This window comes from Pantherophis guttatus, chromosome 2 (genome assembly GCF_059756535.1).
Source record: "Pantherophis guttatus breed Tessera chromosome 2, ASM5975653v1, whole genome shotgun sequence".
NCBI classification, from domain to species: Eukaryota; Metazoa; Chordata; class Lepidosauria; order Squamata; family Colubridae; genus Pantherophis; species Pantherophis guttatus.
In genome coordinates, this window is record NC_142064.1 from 156,523,099 (window position 1) to 156,545,197 (window position 22,099).

The following is a 22,099-nucleotide window of genomic DNA, read 5'->3' on the forward strand; positions in this document are numbered from 1 at the left end:
TTTTGTACACCAATATAGCAGCAAGACTAAAAACATTATCTTTCCAAGTTTTTTTTCTATTTTTCTCCAATTAAAACTGCATCTGAGCAAAACAACACTTTAACAACCAATTCTACTTATTGCGTGATGAAAACTCCTTTTAAAAATAAATTTTGCTGGCTGCTTTCAGAGATGGATTGCACCAATTTTGAAGATTATCACTGTATCTGTTACATGGCATTGATATGTATAATCAGAAAATACTGATGCTTTTATTTTCTTGTTGTATGTCATCACTAGGGCAGTAAAGATACAAACATCTTTACAAATATTTCCCATTTCTGTACATCATAGTCTGTGAGATTCTTTAAAGCATCACAAATTGACATCTCTGGTTTCATGGCAAATGGTTTAAATTGGCAGGCAGAACAATACAGGTACCATTGAATTTCCTCTACAAAATGTCATATTGTTAACCTCTTGTCCTTGTTTATAAATCTCTCCTTGGTTCATAAAGAAGCTAGAAACCAAAGCTAGACCTGGGTAATGCTACTTGGTACAGAAGAAAGGAAAAGGCTGCCTGGTGTGTATATATATATTCATAAAAAGGAAAGATATAAGAGAGGGCACAATCCTACATGGAGAAAATTGTGATGGAGATAAGGATTAAATGGGGAAAGAAAACAATTGGTTTCAACGGAGCAAATTTGTGTTTTGGAGTTCAATAACACCTTTATCTTGAATTAAGGTTTAATTTCCACTTTACATGCTTCAGCTTGCCCTTCTATGAAATGGTCTGTTATGACTAGCCATTCTCTTTGTGGCTGTGATTTTGCGAATAGTTCTCTCCAATGCCCACCCTTGCCACCTACATCCCAGACCTACATTCTTATGGTCCTATGACATTTTCTTAAAGATCATTGTGTAGGTCACAAAACTATTACATTTAAGGACCTCACCAAAATGGAAATTACTATGACTTATGAAAATATGTTCCTGGAAAATAGCAAAGTTTATTCAGATCTATACTCTGGAGATGTCCAGCATGACTTTCCCATCGTATACCCCAAAGGTTGATACTCACTATACCAATGAACTCTTCCCGTTATCTGCCACTTCATAGCTTGAGCCAACATGTCTTCTGGCATGGTTGGCAGAAAAGCGTTCTGGTGAAAGGAGAGATGGAAAAATTGAATTGTGATATTAGATAATACACAGTGATAGGTTTCTTTAGGACTGCCTGATCTAACTGATCCAAACTCATTTTCCCATATAATTAAAAAGTAAACACTGAGAATAATCTTCAAAATGTAAAGGTATAAATAAACAGAAGGGGAAACTAGGAAACAGGCTAGTTTGTTTGAGCCGTGATGGCGCAGTGGTTAGAATGTAGTACTGGAGGCTAACTGCTCATTGCAAGAGGCTCAATCCTGACTGTCTCAAGGTTGACTCAGCCTTCCATCCTTCTGAGGTCAAGAAAATGAGGACCCAGATTGTTGGGGGGTAAAATGCTGACTCTGTAAGCCGCCTAGAGGGGGCTGTAAAGCATTATGAAGCAGTATATACCGTGTTTCTCAGAAAATAAGACCGAGTCTTATAATAAGACCGACACGCCGTGGACGCACCGTCGCCTCCATTCCGAACCTTCAGCGTTCAGAATGGAGGCTTTTTGGCGAATGGGAGGAAAATTTTGGGGGGGGAAGGGATTTTCCTGCCTGCCATCCTTCCCTCAGTCTGTGCTGAGCTTGAGGAACAGATGACAGGCAGGAAAATCCCCACTCCCCATTTTCCTCCCATTTGCCAAAAAGCCTCCCGTTCACCTCCCAAAAAGAGGGAAAAAGCAAAGCAGCTGGCCGCAAAGCTGCCAGCTTTGGGGAAGCGGCCCAACAAACAGAAGCGCTGCCCCCAGAAAGAGAAAGGCAAAAGCAGTATTTGCACTGCCCCAAGGGGCCAGCCGGCTACAGCTGCAGTCAGACACTTGCCCCCCCACCTGCGTCCCCATTCATGCTGGCCACACCCATCCCTACCCGGGTTTTTTTGGGATAGGGGTAATATTAGGCCACCCCAAAAAAATTATGGTTGGGCTTATTATTGGGATGAGTCATGTTTTTGGAGAAACACGGTAAGAATAAGTGCTCTTGCTATTTTCCAGCATTACCTCTGAAAGGTTTAACTGGCATGCTATGCAATTTATTAACCAGTAAAAGATCCTGTAATTCCATTGTACCTATACCAAATATTTCATGAGCATAATTTAAGCAGTTGATGTATTTAATGCTTTAGATCAGTGTTTCTCAACCTTGGTGACTTTAAGATGGATGGACTTTAACCCCAGAATTCTCTAGCCACCCAGAGGAATTCTGGGAGCTGAAGTTCACCCATCGTCAAGCTGCCAAGGTTGAGAAATACTGCTTTAAATGGTCTCCAGTGTGGTTCTTTGAAGGGCAGCCTCTCCCACGATGGATCCATTCAGCTGTTAAAACATAAGAAAGAGGCTCTTGCCACAGAACATTCCCAAATTAGAGAGTGTTTGATACCCACTCTCTCTGCCTCTAGAACTGCTTTCTCTATGCCTTGATTTCTTGCTCATTAATTTGATCATTGTTCATTTCTGTATTTTTAAAAAAATATGCATTAGATATTATAGTAGTTGTTAACCTTCTTGAATATTCACGTTAACAAAAAGGCATGATACTAAAAAAAAAAAAACCTAAGTTTTTAAAAAAAACTTAAGACCAGCATGAACTTTCTTACCAGCATTGTATTAGGTGAGAATGCCAGATTCCTTAGAGGTTCAAGGATTCGATTCTGGCCACAAAGCAAAACAACTGCAGTATGAACTGCCATTTCAATCACCATCATATTGCGGCCGAAAGACAGAGGAGCCAGGGTCAGCAAGGGGAGCTGATTCGACACAAGAGATTCAGCAAATGACTTCAGGTTTGCAGCTGGAAGAACCCCGGAGTTCTGGATAAATTCTTTAAGTATATCACATTGCTGGAAAAAAAAAGAAGAAAAAAAAAAGGGGGGTGGAGAGTAAATAATATTTTCCCACACGTTCAAAAGACTTAATCTGTGACATAACAATGATGAATGATTTACTTATTTACACACTCATTCATTTAATATTATTGTACTTTGTTATCAGCAGTTGTTTGCTGCCTGCTTGAGTGACTCTGGGAAACTTATAATATAGTAATACTAAGAGTCCTTTGGATATGAAGGCATGAATTCACTAACATAAAGCACAAGTAGCAGTACAGAAAATCGCAACAGGTATACGGAAATCCTGTTTGGTTTATAGCAGGGGAGGGCAATTAATTTTCTCAAGGACCCACATGGGAAACTGAGACTGTTCTGGAGGGCTACCTGCCCCCTGCCACCACTGCACTGTCACTGCCAGAAGCCCTGCCATCAATGCCACCATCATGGGATGGATTGGGACCGCCCACAGGCCAGATGTGACCCATGGGCCTTAAAATGCCCAGATCTGGTTTATAGGTACAATCTTGTCAACAGACTTTCCAAATGGAAACAGCTGAGAGAAACCACAACCCATGCAGGATGTGCAAAATGTTTGACCCCAAAATGTTCTGAGCTCAAAACTGTTGTTATGAGTGTCCTGAGGAGAAAACACAGAACATTTGGTTTCGTGCACTATCAACCTATAAAGGTAGTCCTCAACGTATGACGACAATTGAGCCCAAAATGTATGTTGCTAAAGTGAGAAATTTGTGAAGTGAGTTTTGCCTCATTTTATGACTTTTCTCTTAAAATTTGCTAAGTGAATCACTGCATTTCTTAAATTAGAAACATGGTTACTAAGTGAATCTGGTTTTCCCACCAACTTTGCTGGTCAGAAGGATGCAAAAGAGGATCACATGACTCCAGGACACTGTAACCGTCACAAATGTGAGTCAGTTGTCAACCATCCTAATGTAAATCACGTGACATGATGCCGCAACGGTTATGTGAAAAACGGTCGTAAGTCAATTTTTCAGTGCCATTGTAACTTCGAATGGTCACCGAGTGAACTGTTGTAAATTGGGGACTACCTGTATTTAGTTTACCCCAGTCATTTCTATGATTAGCAGGATCTTTCCATCTAAAATAACCATTATTTGCAGATCACAATGAAAATTAATTCACCTTCTGCTTAGGGTGACCATTTGGGTCTCTGCATCCATACAGTGATGTGAGCTCTCTGAAGATAGTCAAAAGAAAATGAACTGGCAGAGCAGACTTGGAGCCCTTATATGCCTAAAGAGAAGGATACAAATAACCAAAACTATTAAAAGTAAAATAATCAGCAGTAGAGTTTCCATCTTTGGCTGGTAACAGAATGGTTAAGAACACCGAATAAAACCTGAAATAACAACAACACAGCCTTATACTCCAAACTCCAAAGAGGTATTAAATTACATGTAGTAGTTGAAATCCTCCTATACCAGGGGTGGGCAACTGTGGCCCTTTTACAATCTGTGGACTTCAACTCCCAGAATTCCTGAGATGGAATTCTGGGAGTTGAAGTCCACAGGTTGTAAAAGGGCCACAGTTGCCCACCCCTGTCCTAAACCGATCTATAAGCAGCTAAACCAAGCTGTTTTTGTAAAAGGTTTCTCACCAATTATGTAAAGGCAAAACCAGTCAAGGGATTTGCATAAGAATCTCTATTCCAATCTGGCAGTCAGATTTATTCCACCAACTAATGCAAGTAATTTGGACTGGATTATTTTTTGTCTTTGAGTTTCTCCTTGTAAGCAGATCTGTCTTCCAGACCAATCAAACACAATATACAAAGCATTCTACAAACCCACTCAAGAAAATAAATCACTGATGCCAGGTTGATTAGAACCAATGATCCTGATAAGACCAAAGTGGATTAAAGCTCTGCTCCTATGTATATCTTTCTCATTCCCCACTGTGTTTCTCCCCAGATTCTATTAATTAAAGCAGTTATGGAAAAGTCAGCACACTGCTATGAAAAGTGCCAACATGAGCTTCAACTTTGTGTCTTGAAGGAATGCCTCCAGGTCCCAGAAAATAAAATTAGGGAATGATTACAGTATAGTGCTTTGTATGGTCTAAAAAACAAAAACCCAGAAAACTAAAATAAAGTAATCTTGAGTGACAGAGAGGATCTGAGGGGTGAGAAAGCTTGGGGAAGAGTAAATTTCCCCATGGCTGCCATGAGAATTAAATTCCAAAGGGGCTCACTGGCTCAAACAGGCTATACGAGCTATTTCTGATGGAAGAATAGTTTTCCATTGTAAACAATTACAGTAAAACTTCCTTCCAAAATTCCAAACTGGGTATCTAACACTGTCTAGAAAAACCGAAGAAAAAATACCGGACCACCATTTGGCTCTTTAAAAAGTATCAACAAAAATCTCTTTTTTTATACAGCATAGCTAATAAGAAACAGAAACGAATGGATCCTTTGAATCCTTTTGTACTTTGTGCTTATTACCAAATGAGAGAAGGCCCCCTTCCTACTGACCAAGAAGAGCTAAGCTACTCAGAAAGGAAGATGTTACCTTCAGGGCTGCTGCAATGACTTCTGTCTCACATGTTATCAATGCTTCCCCCACAGTATCGCGTATGGCTTTGTAGTCCTTGCCATAAACCAGGAAACGATCAATGAGATCAGGTTGGAATGCCTGAGGCCACAAACCACAACATAAACAAACTTCTTAAAGGCATACTGTATGTCCTAATTCACTCATTCATTTAATTTGTCCCTACCATAGTCAATGGGGTTTTCAGACTTTCTTTAGAAAGTCGGGCAATTAGAAGCTTCTGAAAGTTAAAACTTTATGTTATTCATAAAGTAAACAGGCACATGAATCCATTGGTCATTCAGAACTGCCTGACAGTTTAATCTTAGACAGCTGCCTCTCCAACTATTCTATTTTAACACTAGTATCTCACAGCAAGATAATTTAATCAAGGGAAGCCAAACAAAGATCCTTTCAAAAAATTCCTTCTGACACCCATTCATTTACCCCTTCCTGTTCAAAGCTATCTTTGGAAAAGCCATGGTCGCGCAGTGGTTAGAATTCAGTATTACAGGCTACCTCTGCATACCACTGCCAGGAGTTCGATCCTGACCAGCTCAAAGTTGACTCAGCCTTCCATCCTTCCAAGGTTGGTAAAATGAGGGCCTAGATTGTCAGGGGCAATATGCTGACTCTGTAAACCACTTAGAGAGGGCTGTAAAGCACTGTGAAGCTATTGCTATTCCAGAAAAATTTATAAGTTGGTAAGAGATCAAAATTACCTGTTGCTGTTTAATTATTTCTGATGGAAATACCCAGTGATAGTGGTGGTTTTTCAAAAGCTTCTGTGTGAATTCCAACCCGTACTGGCTAGTAAGCTTTCGCACAAGGTAAACGTTATGCCAGTTATTTTGAGGATAACGGAAGAACTGCCTCATTTTTTCCAAGTGGATTTGCTTTTCTTTTTCTGCACTACTGGCTGCAGAAAGAAGAGAAGTTGGTATTTAATTCCCAACCATACTACAGCAGTTCTAAGAAGATGGTGAACTTAACTTGCAAAGAGAATTTGTCTTCCAAATTCGTTGTATTTACAAGAAAAAGGTATCTTCTCATAGTAGTGTAAGCAGCTACAGAAATAGGGGTGTGTTTTTTTTTCATTCCCCCACCCCCAGAATTAGAACTTGCTTATGAGTGTTCTCTGGGGAAGTTAGCATTTCCATGTGGCTACCATAATCCACTTGCCTGAAGTTTCATGAAGTTCAAAGATCACCTCTGCAGCTCTATCCATGCATAAACGGAGGTTGGCAATTCCCTGCAAATACTCAATGGTAATTTTGGGGGAGACTGGATGGCTGCTGTTGTACTGATGAAAATATTTTTCCAGAAAATATCCATCCTTTGCCAAGCAATGTATTTTGGTTTCTTTGGAACAATTTCCTGTTTTCTCACACAATGAATCCTGAAAATAAGAGAGTATTTTGCAGTGTACTCTTTGGGAGCAGGCAATAGAAGATTGGAGATATTCACAACCCCAAAGTTCAATTGCCTTATTTTAAGGCAGATGGAGGGGAAACTAGTATTCCAGCTTAAGAGTGAGCATTGTCCTTTGGCTTTGTAGGTGCCTTAGGGGAATGGGTAGGTTTTAAATCTAGTAGATTTACCAACTCCAATCTGCCCAAGCATGCCCCAAGCTTTATACTTTTGACTTACATAAATCAAAGTTATCTGCACTTATAAGCAAAGTTTATGGGGAAAACTTTGTGTGCAGTCAGAACTGGAATGGCCTTAACTTAAAGATTTCTTAAGTGTTAATTCCAGTTGAAAGTAAAACATTCGGAAAGAGAAGGGCTACAGGGAGACCTAGTATTAAGAACTAAGATACATACATACATATAGTAAGTACATACATATATCATTTTGCTTGTTAAAATCAGGGACATGGTTGACAATATTCAGTTAGTAAAATTAATAAAGTATGTGCATTTGCAATGATCTACAACATTATTTAAGCTGATATTAATACAAGTTGGCACGACATGGTCTATGAAAAGCTGCTTTTACAGTCCTAGATTCAGCAACTGGCAACGTAGCAAATGTAAAACTAAATTGGAAAATGAGAAGGAATGAACTAAAGACATTGATTCCTTTTGTTTTTCAAATTTTCAGTCATTTCCAATTGACTTTCTTTGTAAAAGTCAATTAAGAACCCAGGTTGACTACAATATAGCAGATTCTGATACAATAGCATAACAGCATCTTACTCATGTCTTTTGAGTTGACCTAAACTTAATGTACAACCTTTTTTTGAGAAAACCAAAGTGTACCAGAACCATAAAACATAGCAGAAATAGGACAACTACAAATTCTTTAGGAACCTTTTTGCCCTTCCTTCTCCTTTTCCTTTAAGGACAGCAACACACACTTTTTTCATGCAAATATAATACTCTTCCTCATCAACCTGCTGTCCCATGTTTCCCTCTAGAAGAAATCTGAAAAAAGACAGTTACCTCAAAGCAACTGATGAATAGCATGTACAGCTCTATTTTATCTTCCTTGTCTATGATGTGATTTCTTTCCACTTGTGATAAATGCTCTTGTACAGAGTCTTTCACATCGCTGAAGCTATGAAAAGAGAAACCTCCATTTATCCACAAATAATGTTGGGATTTTAAAAATTATTTTTAATAATATTCACGAAATAAAAAAGATACCCCCGGAGTCATAAGGATGCATTTCTGCAGTTGTACAACATGGAGCGGGAAGAAGAATAAATTACAGTAAGTTTTAAAAAGTGATGTCTGAACCGTAATGACGCCTGTAATGAAAATAGTTCGTGCAACAGAGATGTTCACTCTGAAGTAGAATGTTCTGCCCTAATTTATGCATCCCAGTTGAAAATCTTACCTGTATTTCAGAAGCAATTTTAACACCGCAGAACGGATTACAGGAGTTTTATCCACCACATCATCAAAGGGGGACAAAGATTTGGTATATAAGCATCCAGGGCCTAAGGATATAATACAAATCAGTCTGGAGAAACAGTACAATCCTTCCCTTTAGGCTAGAGCAATCTCAATAGATGTTATGACCATACCTTTCAAAACTGACTTCTGGACAAACATCAAATTCAATAGTTCTATAATCACAGATTTCTCTGGGGGGTTATTGCCTTTGAAACACATTGTAGAAACCAGGTCTATGAAAAAATTGTTGCATAATTTACGGAACTGGGCGTTTTTCTTTATGGCAATGCTGTGGAGAAAATGGTAAGTTATTATTTATCTAGTAAACAACCAAGAAAAGTAGAGCCAATGCAGCAATTGAAAGTCCTGCTGGATAAGAAGAACAAGGCTCACCTATGCTCCTCAGACACTGTGGGATTGTAATCATCTGGTAGATCGACCAAGCAAAGTGGACAACTCATCTGTCCTGGCCCCAGCCACAGTTTGATACAACCATAACAATGTACGTGATCACAAGGAAGGTTTACTGGATCTTTAGGATCGCCCAAACATATTGGGCATGAGTTTATACCAAATCTGTGAAATCAAGAGGGAAACATAGCAATATGTACTTAATTACAGAGATCGCAATGAAGTAGTACCATAGATAAGCACTGTTCTACCCTTCACATTCGTTTTTACTTATTTAGAATATTTGTATGCCCGTTCCTAACATGGTCCAGGGCTGCTTCCAGAAATACAATAAAAGCAGCAAAATTACAAATAAAATGCCCTGCCAAATAAGTTTGCTTTAAGCCCCCGCTTCAAAAGGAGGGATTTGCTTTAACCTCAGTGCCAGTGCCATCTTCCCCCATACAACTTCACTCATAGGAAAAGTAGAGTTAATCACAGCTGTCTTAATGAATCTATGCAAAAACTCAACAATACTGTTTCAGTAGTGACCTGAAAGTGTGGGGCATTCTCTGTCATTACTCTGTCAAGTAATCCTCAACTAAACTTGTCATAAACCAAGATCATTGTGATCCCCTTGTACTGGAACCACAAAGCTACCAACAACTAGAAAAATTATTTCAACATGGAGGTTATGCCAGACCTTTGGGAGGTTCTGCTACATTGTGATTTGGTTTCCATTGCTGAACCATCTTTAAGGAAAGCCACAGACAAAGCACACTGTAATAAGTTGATTTTGAAGTTACCAACATGAGTCACCATAAATTGATTTTTCCCCTCCACGTAATGATGCAACTGATTTATAGGCAAAGTTTTTAAAAAAGGTCCTCATTGTCACTTATGATTCATGGCTGTTTAAGAACCCCAAACTGCCAGCTTTGCAGAGATGGCGAAGATTTCAGCATATTTAAAAGATCGCTCACAAGAGACTTATGAATGGGAATGGAAAAAATGGATAGATTATGTGCAGAACAAATATCAAACTAGGAAGTATCAAATAGCTTTTCATTGAAAGTATTATATAAAAATAGAAATATTTGAATTTTGTGAAGATGAAAAATTATATGGGGGTTTGAGGGGTTCAGGTTTTATAAAAAGGGGATTTTGATGGGATTATATTCTGTGGAAGTCATGGGGGAGGGTTGGGGGGGGTTGGGAGGGTTAGGTTGGGGAGTTTGGGGTGGGTCGGGGGGAAAAATGGGGTGAAAATGTAATTGTAAAACTTTTGCAATAAAAATTAAAAAAAAGAACCCCAAACTATAAACCTGATTTTAAGAAGCATGTGACCACATTCAGAAAGAGACATTTCTCCTGAAATCTAGAATCAGCAGGCATAGTTTTAACTCAGTATACCAAAGGTTAAAACAATTTGAAGTTCTGTCTCTTTTGCTAGTGATTCCCTATACTCTTTATTGTTACCAATTGACTTTGATTTACTTTCTAGGCAAGAATTTTATTTCAAAAATATGTGGCCTTTTTGTCTACTATTCACATATGAACAACTTGTAAATGCTCCCACTTTATGCCAGTCCACTGTATTATAGTCTGGTTGTTTAAATTAGTTGTTCTTTAATTTTATTCAGATTTCTGCGTTATGCAACAGTGAGATAACAGGCATCGAGAAAAAGGACTAACAGGTTGATGAATGTTGAAATAGATTTGATGTTGGTGCATATTCTGAATCTATGTCTGTGACCTTGCATAAGCATTTCTTCCATTGCTCTTTTTCCACCAGCATGGGGAAGGAGGAGATAGCATAGAAGATGAAAACATAAATCTATAAAGGCAGAAAGGGGACATTCATTCATAAGGGCTCTTACCTATGCTACTCTACCTACAAAGATAATTTTGGGAGCCAGTTTGAGTTACTATATGTCTTCACCTTTTTGTTAAATGCCAGGTTGAGTTCCAACAGAAAAGAAAACACTTGTGATATTTTTGAAGACGTCCTCAACAATACAGATCATTCCATTCCTAAAGCATTACCTGCAAAATGATTGACTGGCTTCTTCCTTGCACTGACATATTATTCTCATCACTGCAGTGAATGTTCTCTTTGTTTTCATGTCAGAATCCCATTGAAAACACTGGGAGAGGAGAGTGGGGAGAAAAATGCCATCATTACAATTTCCAAAACATGTCCTCTCATTTACCATTTAAAAAAATATTTAAAATGCTTAAACCTTTAAAAATACTGCTTTAATTTTAAATTAATAAGGAGGAAAAAACACGAGGATGGAAGATCAAAAAGAACTAACTGCAAAAACCATTTTCAAATTAAGAAAAATGCAAAATACCTGCATATTAAAATGACTTGTGAATTGTACATTATTTCAAAAATAATTATGTTAAGATGTGGATTGAAATTAAGAAAGTCTTGTTAAAAATGAGAAAAGTTAAAATTATCATTGCTTGGAAGAAGTTTTGAGGTAAAGATAAATGTACTATTATCTAGAATGATGCTTCTATTTCTAACAATATCTGTTCTGAAAAATGATTTACCTCTTAAGCATTGATAAAAAAAGATGCATCTAGATTTACATGGCAGAATAAAATAAACCAAAGGGTTAAATATAAAATTCTTCAAGATCCAACAGAAAGATGAGGATTATGATTATTGATTTTAAATTTTGCAGCCTGCTGTTTGGTTTTGATGAAAAAGTGGGTATGGTTGAAAAATAAAAGAATGTTAGAATTAGAGTAACATAACATAAAGTAACAGAGGTTCGATTGGCATGGCTTTTATGCTTTTACTTTAAGGTAAAGTAAATGTAAATTATAAAAATCATTATGTGAAAAATGCCATATTAAAAATATGGAATGAATATCAGCCCAGGTTGTGCCTGAAAAAAACTTTATTTGACTCAGCACAGGAAACATTTTACAAAACAGAAGAAATGGATAAGTATCAAAATCTATTAATATATAGGAACTTGGAGAATTCAAGATAAAATCAGGAGAACAATTGACTACAGAGGGACATAAACAATTGTTTTATATATGTTATTATAATATGCACAAGAGAACCATTTAACATAGATAAAAGCTAGCTAGTATTGAACAACTTGAAATTTGAAAATGAGTTATGCATAAATGATGAACATATGACTGCAAACGTAAAAACTTATGTTAAAATATGAAATAGAAGAGGAACAAGTTAAGGGACTATATAGAGATGGATAAATGGGAGAGAATGCAGGTGTGTGTTAAAATTGTGTTAAAATTTAAGAGAAAATTTGTATAAAATGATGTATCATTGCTATATGGCACCAGAGAAATTATCAAAAGCAGTACGAAGTCACGTCAAACCAATATTGGGAATGTGAAAAATATAATTTTTACTATGCCTTCTGGATTTGTGAAAAAGCTAGAAAACTTTGGATATAAATACATACAATGATTGAATTTTAAAGATTAATACTGAAAAAACATATCTCTTTTTACCTGGATTTATTGATAGACAATTAGAAAAGACCTATGGGTGATTTTATATATGGAAACTGCAGCAAGATTACGGTATCATCCATGGTGGAGGAATATCAAAACACCCACAATAGATTGGAATAGATTGAGAAGAGGGCAGAATTGTCAGAAATGGCAAAACTGACCAATTTATAAAAGACTAGAAAACTTTTGTGGACTTTTTGCTGAAAATGGGAAAAGACCAAACTAATGATTTATGGATATGATGACTGAAAAAGATTAAATAAGAACTGAAGGGATCTTTGCAATATCAAAGAGACAAGAGGAATAATGAGCGTTTCTAATGTTGAAAAGAAGGCCAGAAGTCACTTTTTTTCTGATTATTTCTTTAAAAAAAATTCTGTTTTTCTCTTTGTACTTTTTCTTTTCCCTCTTTTTTTTAGTTTTACTTTATATTTGTCTGCTGCTTATGTAAATATTTTTATAAAAATAATAAAGTATTGTTTTAATTTTAAAAGTTAATAAAAAGCGAACATACACTGTAAAGCATCAGTACTCATCTTTATTTCTAAGGAGACTTCAAAGGTGTTCTGAGAAAACAAAATATTGGATGGTAACACTCTGATGCTTGTTTGAACATGCAGAGGTGATAGAGAATATCCTGGAAATTTAAGCAGGTGTGGTGAGGAATGACCTCACCAGTTTGCCATTTCATAAATGGGTGTTTTATGATGGGCCAAACTCATGTAGCTCTCAAAATTCCACTGTATGAATCAATCCCAAAACCCCACTTATTTTTTCCTCCAAAACAAATGGCACATTCCTTAGTATGAACCATAGATACCCTGATCAGAATATATTTAACTCTGAAATTATAAATGAGACATAACTACTATATGACAGAGTGAAATGAAATACATAATGAAGTCATCCCAGTTGGAAATACGCACCTTATGGAAGTAAACTCAGCAAATAAGGATTGCAAGAAGAAGAGAAAATGGAAGAAACAACTCACCCCCCCCCCAAAAAAAGGGAGGAGGGGACATCAAGTATAGCTTCTATTCCCTATAATTGAACAAAGAGCTTCTAAAGTTGACATACAGAATTAATCTAAACCAGGGGTGTCAAACTGTGGCCTGCGGACTGGATGTGTCATGCTCAGGCCATGCTCACCCTGGCTCCGCAAAGGCAAAAAATTGTCATGATACATCACGATATGTCACGTGACGTAATCGAGTTTGACACCCGTGACCTAAACATTTAAATAGTGAAGTCTATACACCCTTTCCTCATTTAGCAACCACAGTTCAGCCCTTAAGTTGAAAACAAAATGGTCACTAAGAGAACATATGAAAGAAAAAAATGGGAAAGACACCGTAAAGAGCACAGGTTGCTGTCATCTTTTTTAGATAAAGTTCTTTCATACAGTATCCTGTGCCTGACCCATTATTTTGTTCATTTTCTCTTACTTTGCTCCCTCGCAGCGCAGAGGTTACCTAAACAAGGTATCTCTTGCTGAGTTGTTTTTCTCCAAAGTTTTCCCTAAAAAGTTCTAACCACAAGTTAACAAGCCCAGGTCTTAATTAAGTTGATTGGGACCCTTCTATCAGGTGACTCTGCTGCCTGAAACTGACCAGACCTTAATCAGTTTCACATGAAGGCTTTTGTTGCCAAACATAAGAAATTTGGTCATAAATCCATGATTGGTCAGAAAATTATTTTTTAATTAATAAGGAGTGCTTATATTGTTGAAAACCACATAAATAAATGAATGCTTAAAGTGATATTTCCAATCAGATGAGACCACCATTCTTACATTTTTAAGTTGCATGATATACTTCTTCACCAGGTCCTTCAGTTCTGGAATCAGCATTTCTGCTCCAAGCAGCACATGTTCCACAAAGAGGGACATTGAGAAAATTCTATTCCATTGGCTCCTATTGAAAAAAAAAAAAGCCTAATTTATTAAAAAGAAAAAAAAAAGCATACTATCCAAAAGCTAAACTGAAAAACAATGGACTCTGTATAACAAAAAGATCAGCACTGCCTTTTACGAAAGCAGATAAACCTATGAACTCACTTGAAAACACCACTGCAAGTAGAAAAGAAGGGTTAATTTGGGAATTAACAATTGACCCAGGTCATCTTGAAACTGGGGTTAAGATAGAATCAAGTGCAGCAGGATAGAGGAACAAATGTTCTGCAGAAGTCTCTTGCCAAAAAGACAGCTTAAAGTACACATTGGTTCTCTTGAACCAGAGGTGGGTTTCAGCAGGTTCTGACCCGTTCTGGAGAACTGGTAGCAGAAATTTTGAGTAGTTCGGAGAACTGGTAAATACCACCTCTGACTGGCCCCACCCCCATCTATTCTCTGCCTCCCAAGTCCCAGCTGATCAGAAGGAAATGTGTATTTTGCAGTAACCTTCCCCTGGAGTGGGGTGGGAATGGAGTTTTTACAATATCCTTCCCCTGCCACGCCCACCAAGCCACACCCACAGAACTGGTAGTAAAAAATTTTGAAACCCACCACTGTCTTGAATCAATCTAGCTTCAAAAAACCCCACATCTGTTAAACATAGCATTCCATGTAACCCTCAACATGCTTGGCCACTTTGCATAATCTGATCCAACCTATGTTAGGATTTAGACCACAGGAACTAAAGATATTTTGAGCATGCCAATTACCATAAGAAGTCAACTTATGAAGTTGGCCGGAAAAAAAGCCAGCAACATATTGACAATAGAAAAAAGCAACCATAAAATGATCTTTACTACAACAGAAAGTAGACCCAAATTAACATTTCTACAATGCTGAACTTTTTACTTACTTGACCTCTTGGAGCATTTGGCTGCATTGGTTTCCACTGCCTTGGCTACAGTTTGCTGTGCACACAAGTTCAATGGGCATTTGAAGGTCTTTCACCTGCTGGAGCCATGAGCGAGTTTTCTGCTTCAGGACTGCCGCAGATAACATTTCAGTACAGGCCAGCGCAGCGAACACATCTAGCACCTATGGCAAACATACATAAAGAAGCTTCTTACCACACACGTGTGATGTAAGAACATAACACTTCATCCTTCACTGAGAATTACATTATTGAATCTAGGCATCCTTTGGTAAAGTAGAATAAAAAAAACAACTTGGATTTTGATGCCCTCACTCCATCATTGTGCCTTGAGTTTATGGTTTGTACTTTGTTAAATAATCTGACTAGTATGGTGGCATAAAAATCAAATACATAAATAGTTCCCTAAATAAATACAAGGAGTTCTCATTTAGCAACTGCCTTGTTTAGCAACTGTTCACAGTCATGATGATTACGGAAAACTAATTTTATTATCACTCCTTGCCATTCACAATCTTTGCAGGTCTGTAAAGCAAAGGAAAGCCGGAGTAAGATCATAATCACAGTCACGATTTAAAGTTTTGCAAGTACCTTGCTTAATAACTAAGTTGCCAGTCCCAACAGCAGTCACTAAATGAGGACCACCTGAGGTTCCCTTCTGTAATATCATTAGGCCCGTTTTACATCCTTTTGATTTCGATTTTGACTTACATTTCTGCCGTCTTCCTTTTAAAATCCCTATTTTTCTTTTCATTTCAACTTTACACTTCTGATTTTCAGCCTACTTTATTTGTTTAATGGAAAACCTTTGTAATTTTATCATGATATATTGAAATTAATTACCTACGTCATATTTAAATTTCCATTTTATTATGGGAGAGTAAATATTATATCTATATTTATATCATCATCATCATTTTAGTCATTGTTTATCCACTGCAGGATGAAGGCCTCTTCCGCATGTTTCCAACTAATACGGTCTTGAGCTTTCTTTTGCCATTTAGGCCTGCTATACTTGCTGATGTCATCAATCCATCAAGAGACCATGTTTTAGGTCTCTTTTGGCGACACTTTTTATCAAGTGGGATCCATTCTATGACTGCCTTGGTCTACCTGCCATCGGTTCTTCTTGCTATGTGACCAGCCCATTTCCACTTCAATTCTTTTACTCTCTTGATGATATACTTTCTTTCATTCACTAATCCATGTGCAGTTTTATAATGCTGAGCATTATAATCCTGTCTTATAATGCCGAGCATGTACCTTTCCATGGCTCTTTGCGCCACTCATAGCTTTTATATCAATTGTGAGGTTAGTGTCTACATTTTACCGGCATATGTTATGGCACTTAGCATACACTGAAAAAATCTTTTCTCTTTAGGCATAGGGGAAGGAAAAAGCAATTCTATTAAGAGATGTGGTGGCACAGTGATTAGAATGCAGCACTGCAGGCTATTTCTGCTGACTGCTGGCTGTCTGCAATTTGGCAGTTCAAATCTCACCAGGCTAAAGGTTGACTCAGCTTTCCATCCTTCTGAGGTCGGTAAAATGAGGACCCAGATTGTTGGGGGCAATAGGCTGACTCTGTAAACCACTTAGAGAAGGCTGCAAAGCACTGTGAAGCGGTATATAAGTTTAAGTGTTATTACTATTGCTATTATTTGACCTTGCTTGGGAGATCCTCCATGTATTCTCATTACAAAGGAAATACAAACATCAGGAGCATAGCCGGTAAAAAGCATTTTGAAGACATGCCTGGAACTCCTGCTTTGCAGACAGATTAATTTCTCCTGACTAAGAATATAGAAAGAATCCCAGTTCCCCCTAACCCCAGGTGTCATGTTTTCCTATTAAAGTTAAATGTTACACCTACCATTTGGCTTTGCAACATGCAGCTTCCTTTGTTTTCTCTTTGTTCAAGGGTATGAAGCACATCAGGGTACACAGCAAGAATGCGGGAAAAGTTCTGCAGACGACTCCTAAACTGATGATAAGCAAGGTGGACCCAAGGAAGGGAGGGCACTCTTGCTTCTGCACTGGAAGAGGTGGCCTTCATTTCTTCCACACAGGACAAGAGGGCCACTTGCAGCATCTGAAAATATACAGCAGCATATTTGAAGGCAATTCTCTTCACAATCTCCTGATGAGTCATAAGGATGTACGTAGACTTTCCAATACATGGGAAACATTTATCTGCATGTCATAAAGCAGTAATTAAGTGCCAAGTCTACCCACTGACTGACACATATTACAGTATACAGTTTTTTTGGGAGGGGGATCATCAAAAAAAGCTTTTGACTCCCAAATCTAGCCACTTAGGATTGAAATACGCACATTTAGTTCCCTCTCTGAAGTCACACCCATTGCCAGGAGAATAAAGTCTCTGACATAATAATGAAAAAAGACGGCCTTCTCTTCCTCTGAGTAGCAAGCAATGTGTTGCCCCAGTGGTGTCTGCTGAAAGATGTCTAGAAACTTCTCTCCATGGGCTGGAAAACAAAATGGGATTTAAATGGTTTTGCATCTCCTCCAGAAATAAAGTCAACCAGTCCTCTTTAACACATAAAACAAATTCAGTATGAAAAATACAATTTTCTTGATTTTGTGTTTTACTTAATTTATCAAATTTTTATTCTGCCGATCACACTTACGTGACTTTGAGCAGTTTACAGATGATAGCTGCTATTTAATTAGGATGGATTTTTTTTTAAAAAAAAGATATTTGTACTGATAGAAAGCTTTAAGTTACTTTTGTATGTATAACATGAGTATCTATATATACGCATGTCTGCCAGTTCTTTAAGTAATGCTGAACAATATGCCAAAATTTGAAAAGTATTGTGGATTAGATTTGAAAATATGGGTGCTGCTCCACAGCAAAGAGAATCTGAGATGGTTAAACTGATTCTTTTATCCAAATAAGAGATTATATTTAATTTTGTCTCTATTTTGAAATAGCTTCTAGATTTTGTATTTGTAACAGGGGAAAAAAAGGAACTTTGATTCTGTTTTTGTAAACTAGACAGGCTTATTATTATAGAATTGGCTTGTACATACTGTTGTGTAAAAGTCAGAAGTTGTGGTTGTAATGTTGTTACCTTCGACTGTGCTAAAAAGAGTAGGAATTCGGTGCCTTTTTCTCTTTTTTTTCCTCCTGTTACACTATATCCCCTCTTTTTCCCTCCCTCTCTTCTTACTTTTCTATGGTTTTTGCTTTATATTTTATACTTTGATAAACTAATAAAAAGTTAAAGAAAACAAAAACAAATGATAGGTGCTAATTTGAGCCAAATTTGCCCAAGTTTTTCAAACAAAGGCACCTCTTTTTAACTTCCTCCTGATATTCTCACCTTCATTTTTAGTGACATGTTGTGCTTGAACCCGAAGATCTTCCAAATAATCCTTTATCTTCCAGCTGAAAGGCATTTTATTGCCAGGCTCTGTAGACAATTCCATGTCATTCTGCACCTGAATTGGTTTTGTTTGAGAGCTAAGGAAGATAAAGTAAATTTCACATGAACAGATGCTTTTTCAATATATTTTGAATGTATTGATGTAAAAAAAAAAAGTCAAGCAAGATATGATAAGTTATATTTTAATTTAGTACACATAAAAATGTGATCAGTTTAAAAACCAATACTGAATGGATTGATGATTATATGGTGGATGTATTTAATACACAACATTTCCTATATATTGAATGAAGGAAATACCATAGCATTCAATTTGTTCTACTGAAACTCTCTTTGTTTACCTTGCTCTTTCATCAAAATGTTGGTGATTGGAGAGATTACCCACCCACCCACCCCATCTTTTAGCTATGTTCAATAGTGGTGGTAACTGGGATAAACTTTTCATGAACCATTTTTTTAATAAGCCATGCTCACTGAAAAATGAACAGCTAAACCAGAATTTCACATGTGACATATATACTACATTATTCTTTCATATTTACTTCAAATTCAATTTACTTCTTTCTGTGATCAATAAATGTTTCTTAACCTCGTCCCTACCTTCTTCCCACAGCTTACCTGCTCTGACCCGTGACATAAGGGATGTTTAGAAGGTTTAGTTCATTGAAGATGAATAACCACAAGCCTTTCACACAATCTTCTGTTCTTGGTTTGACCAGCAAATCCAGATTATAATCTCTGTCCAAAATAGATACTATGTAGGCCAGAAGTGGGGTCACCATACTCTGGATCCGTTTCCACAGCGTGCGTCTATATAAAACAAGAGAGGAAAAGCACATAACATGGCATTTCACATTCTAAAGAAACTAGACTCAAGTGTCTTTTTTTCCCCATTTCACCTGATTTGTTTGAATTCCTAGTACATTAAAGATAAAGTTTTAAAACCCCAGATGCATATTGTATTATTAAAAAAAGATTAAATCTTCAATAAATGAAGTTTTAATCAGTTAAATTAATTAAACTGCAATTAAACTAAGTCTCACAGAAGCTGCCATATTTGGATTAAAGGCAGTATTTCAACCTGAGCAACCAGTTCTGAAAGAAAAAAACGAAACAACAGGTGGCTCCAAAGAGTATTTGATTAGTACTTGAATGTAATGCTTAATCTATACACCAGAAGTATCAAACTCAAGGCCCGGGTGCCGGATCCGGCCTACGGGGTGCTTAGATCTGGCCCGCGGGGCCACCCTGGAAACAGCAAAGGACTGGCCCGCAGTGCGTCTGCCAGTGAAAACAGAGCTTGAGAGGGCCGCACATGGCTCTCCCAAGCTCCATTTTTGCTGGCAGAGAGTTGCAGGATGTTGTCGCCGCCGAAAACAGAGATTGGGAGCCTGTTTTTTCTAGCACTCTGGCCATCGCAGGCGCCCCTGACATGAGTGACGTCAAGCTGGCCATGCCCACCCTGGCCACACCCACTCCGGCCCCACAAGGTCAAACAACCCTGATGCGGCCCTCAATGAAATTGAGTTTGACACCCCTGCTATATACTATACCTAAATGTTCCTCCTTCCTGGAGGGCAGTAAGGTTTGAGGCCTCCCAGAGCACCCACTCTTTCATACTGAAAGAATTCTCTTCCTGTTTCTTCAAAAGGTAAGTAAGACGGCTCTTTGTAATCTTCAGGAAGTTGCCTGGAGGGGGAGAAAGAGGACAGCCTAATTTTTATTTGTATAAAATTTTTAAAGCCACTTTTTAGGATTATATTTCAAAGAAGATGAAAGAAGGTACTGATGGGTAATTCAGATTTTGAATCAAAATTAACATTTCCTGGTCTTTTGCTTGATGATCTAGATAAAATCATATATTTGCTTCCCTAAGAAAAGCTACATGATTTACAAACCTTGGGCATTACCTTCAATAATTTGAGATTATTTAAGAATTATTTGCATTCTGCACACCCATTGTGAGAAATATCAGTTTATTCTTTTTCTGTTTTGTATTAACTAATTAGCAATGCCACTTATCTCACTACCACTAATGGTGAGGGTAAAGGTATTCTTTCTCTCAACCTACATTGGGAAATTAAAATGCTCAATCTACCAATTCACATTTCAATAGGGATGTAGATTATGGTCCATAATTTTCCATGAGGAGCCTCATCCTATAGTGGATTGATTCAGGCTAACGACAACAATCTGCTTCATAAACACACGCACGCATGCACACACAAACACACACACACACACCTGTCACTTCCAAAGAAAAAGGCAAGGTCTCTTTTGATTTTCTATGGGGTCTAGTCAAGCACAATCACCGACAGAGCAAATACATTCTAAAAAGTATAAAACAGAAACTGATCCTTTATTTCAGCTTTTTATTGTATATTCAGTATCCTGAGCATTCATATAATATAGCAAGAGGAATTTGTATTAAAATATATTTCACTTTAACAAAAGACCATATGCCTTCTGGACTTATGTATATTATATACCTTGCAGGGTATCTTCCTCAGACAGGAGACTAAGAAGAATTTCAATTCTCTTAGCGCTACGACCGGCATTGTCATTTGGGTCTCTTAGCATGCCGACAGCACTTTGAACACAACTCCTCAAAAGAATGGTAATATCCAAAACCTTAGACTTTCCAGACACAGAAGAAAAAAAAAACTTATTAGTATATCCTGAAACAATGTACAATAATTGCCTCTATGGCAGGGGTGTCAAACTCTATTTCATTGAGGGCCACATCAGGGTTGTCTTTGACCTCAGGGGGCCGGGGTGGACATGGCCAGGGTAGGTGTGGCCACTCCTGTCAGGGGCGCCTGTGGCAGCCCAAGCACTCTGCTAGGAAAAACGGAAAAGCTCTCCTGAACTCTTTTCGGCTGTGATGGCCTCCTGCAACTCTCTGCCAGCAAAAAAGGAGCTCAGGAGGGCCACCTGCAGTCCTTGTGAGCTCAATTTTTGGCTGCAACTGCCTCCTGTAACCCTCTGCCAGCGAAAACCGAGCTCAGGATTGCTGCATATGGCCCTCGTGAGCTCCGTTTTCAGCTACTACGGCCTCCTGAAACCCTCTGCCAACAAAAATGGCCTCCTGCAACCCTCTGCCAGTAAAAACGGAGCTTGGGAGGGCCGCATGCCATTTTTGCTGGCACAGGCACCATGGGCCGGTCTTTTGCTGTTTCCAGGGCGGCCCATAGGCCAGATCTAAGCACCCCGTGGGTCGGATCTGGCCCCTGGCCTTGAGTTTGACACCCCTGCTCTATGGCTATCAGACCCCTTGAGATGTGAATGAGCGTCCGATTAAACTGAGTTGTCAGCCTTTTGACAGTTGTGTGTCACACTTGAAAAGTATGAGATAATAATGCAAGTGTCCAGGACCATTATGTTTCCCTTCCATGGAAGAGGCTTTCTAGAAATTTTCTTTGGTGTTTTTTTTTAATTGTTTGAACTGTGCTGTACTTTACGAGGGCTTACATGTCAAACTTTTTTTTTCACTAGCAGTGCAAAATAATCTGAAATACTTCCAAATT

The 22,099-nt window shown here is 37.9% G+C and overlaps 1 protein-coding gene across 1 annotated transcript in view; it reads right to left on the reverse strand.

Annotated features, from left to right (window-relative positions):
* The window catches only part of RNF213 (ring finger protein 213), a 123,318-nt gene that overhangs the window by 23,544 nt on the left and 77,675 nt on the right, over positions 1-22,099 (reverse strand). The window contains exons 34-52 of the mRNA XM_087887082.1: positions 21,062-21,209; positions 20,126-20,261; positions 19,191-19,382; positions 18,510-18,649; positions 17,494-17,648; positions 17,033-17,251; positions 15,142-15,323; positions 14,130-14,250; positions 10,877-10,977; positions 8,834-9,016; positions 8,572-8,729; positions 8,382-8,484; positions 7,985-8,099; positions 6,716-6,936; positions 6,260-6,452; positions 5,517-5,639; positions 4,129-4,239; positions 2,734-2,976; positions 1,064-1,145 (exon numbers count right to left, since the gene is read on the reverse strand). Of these exons, the coding sequence (XP_087743208.1) occupies positions 1,064-1,145; positions 2,734-2,976; positions 4,129-4,239; positions 5,517-5,639; positions 6,260-6,452; positions 6,716-6,936; positions 7,985-8,099; positions 8,382-8,484; positions 8,572-8,729; positions 8,834-9,016; positions 10,877-10,977; positions 14,130-14,250; positions 15,142-15,323; positions 17,033-17,251; positions 17,494-17,648; positions 18,510-18,649; positions 19,191-19,382; positions 20,126-20,261; positions 21,062-21,209 (2,926 nt within the window). The remainder of the gene's footprint in view (positions 1-1,063; positions 1,146-2,733; positions 2,977-4,128; positions 4,240-5,516; positions 5,640-6,259; positions 6,453-6,715; positions 6,937-7,984; positions 8,100-8,381; positions 8,485-8,571; positions 8,730-8,833; positions 9,017-10,876; positions 10,978-14,129; positions 14,251-15,141; positions 15,324-17,032; positions 17,252-17,493; positions 17,649-18,509; positions 18,650-19,190; positions 19,383-20,125; positions 20,262-21,061; positions 21,210-22,099) is intronic.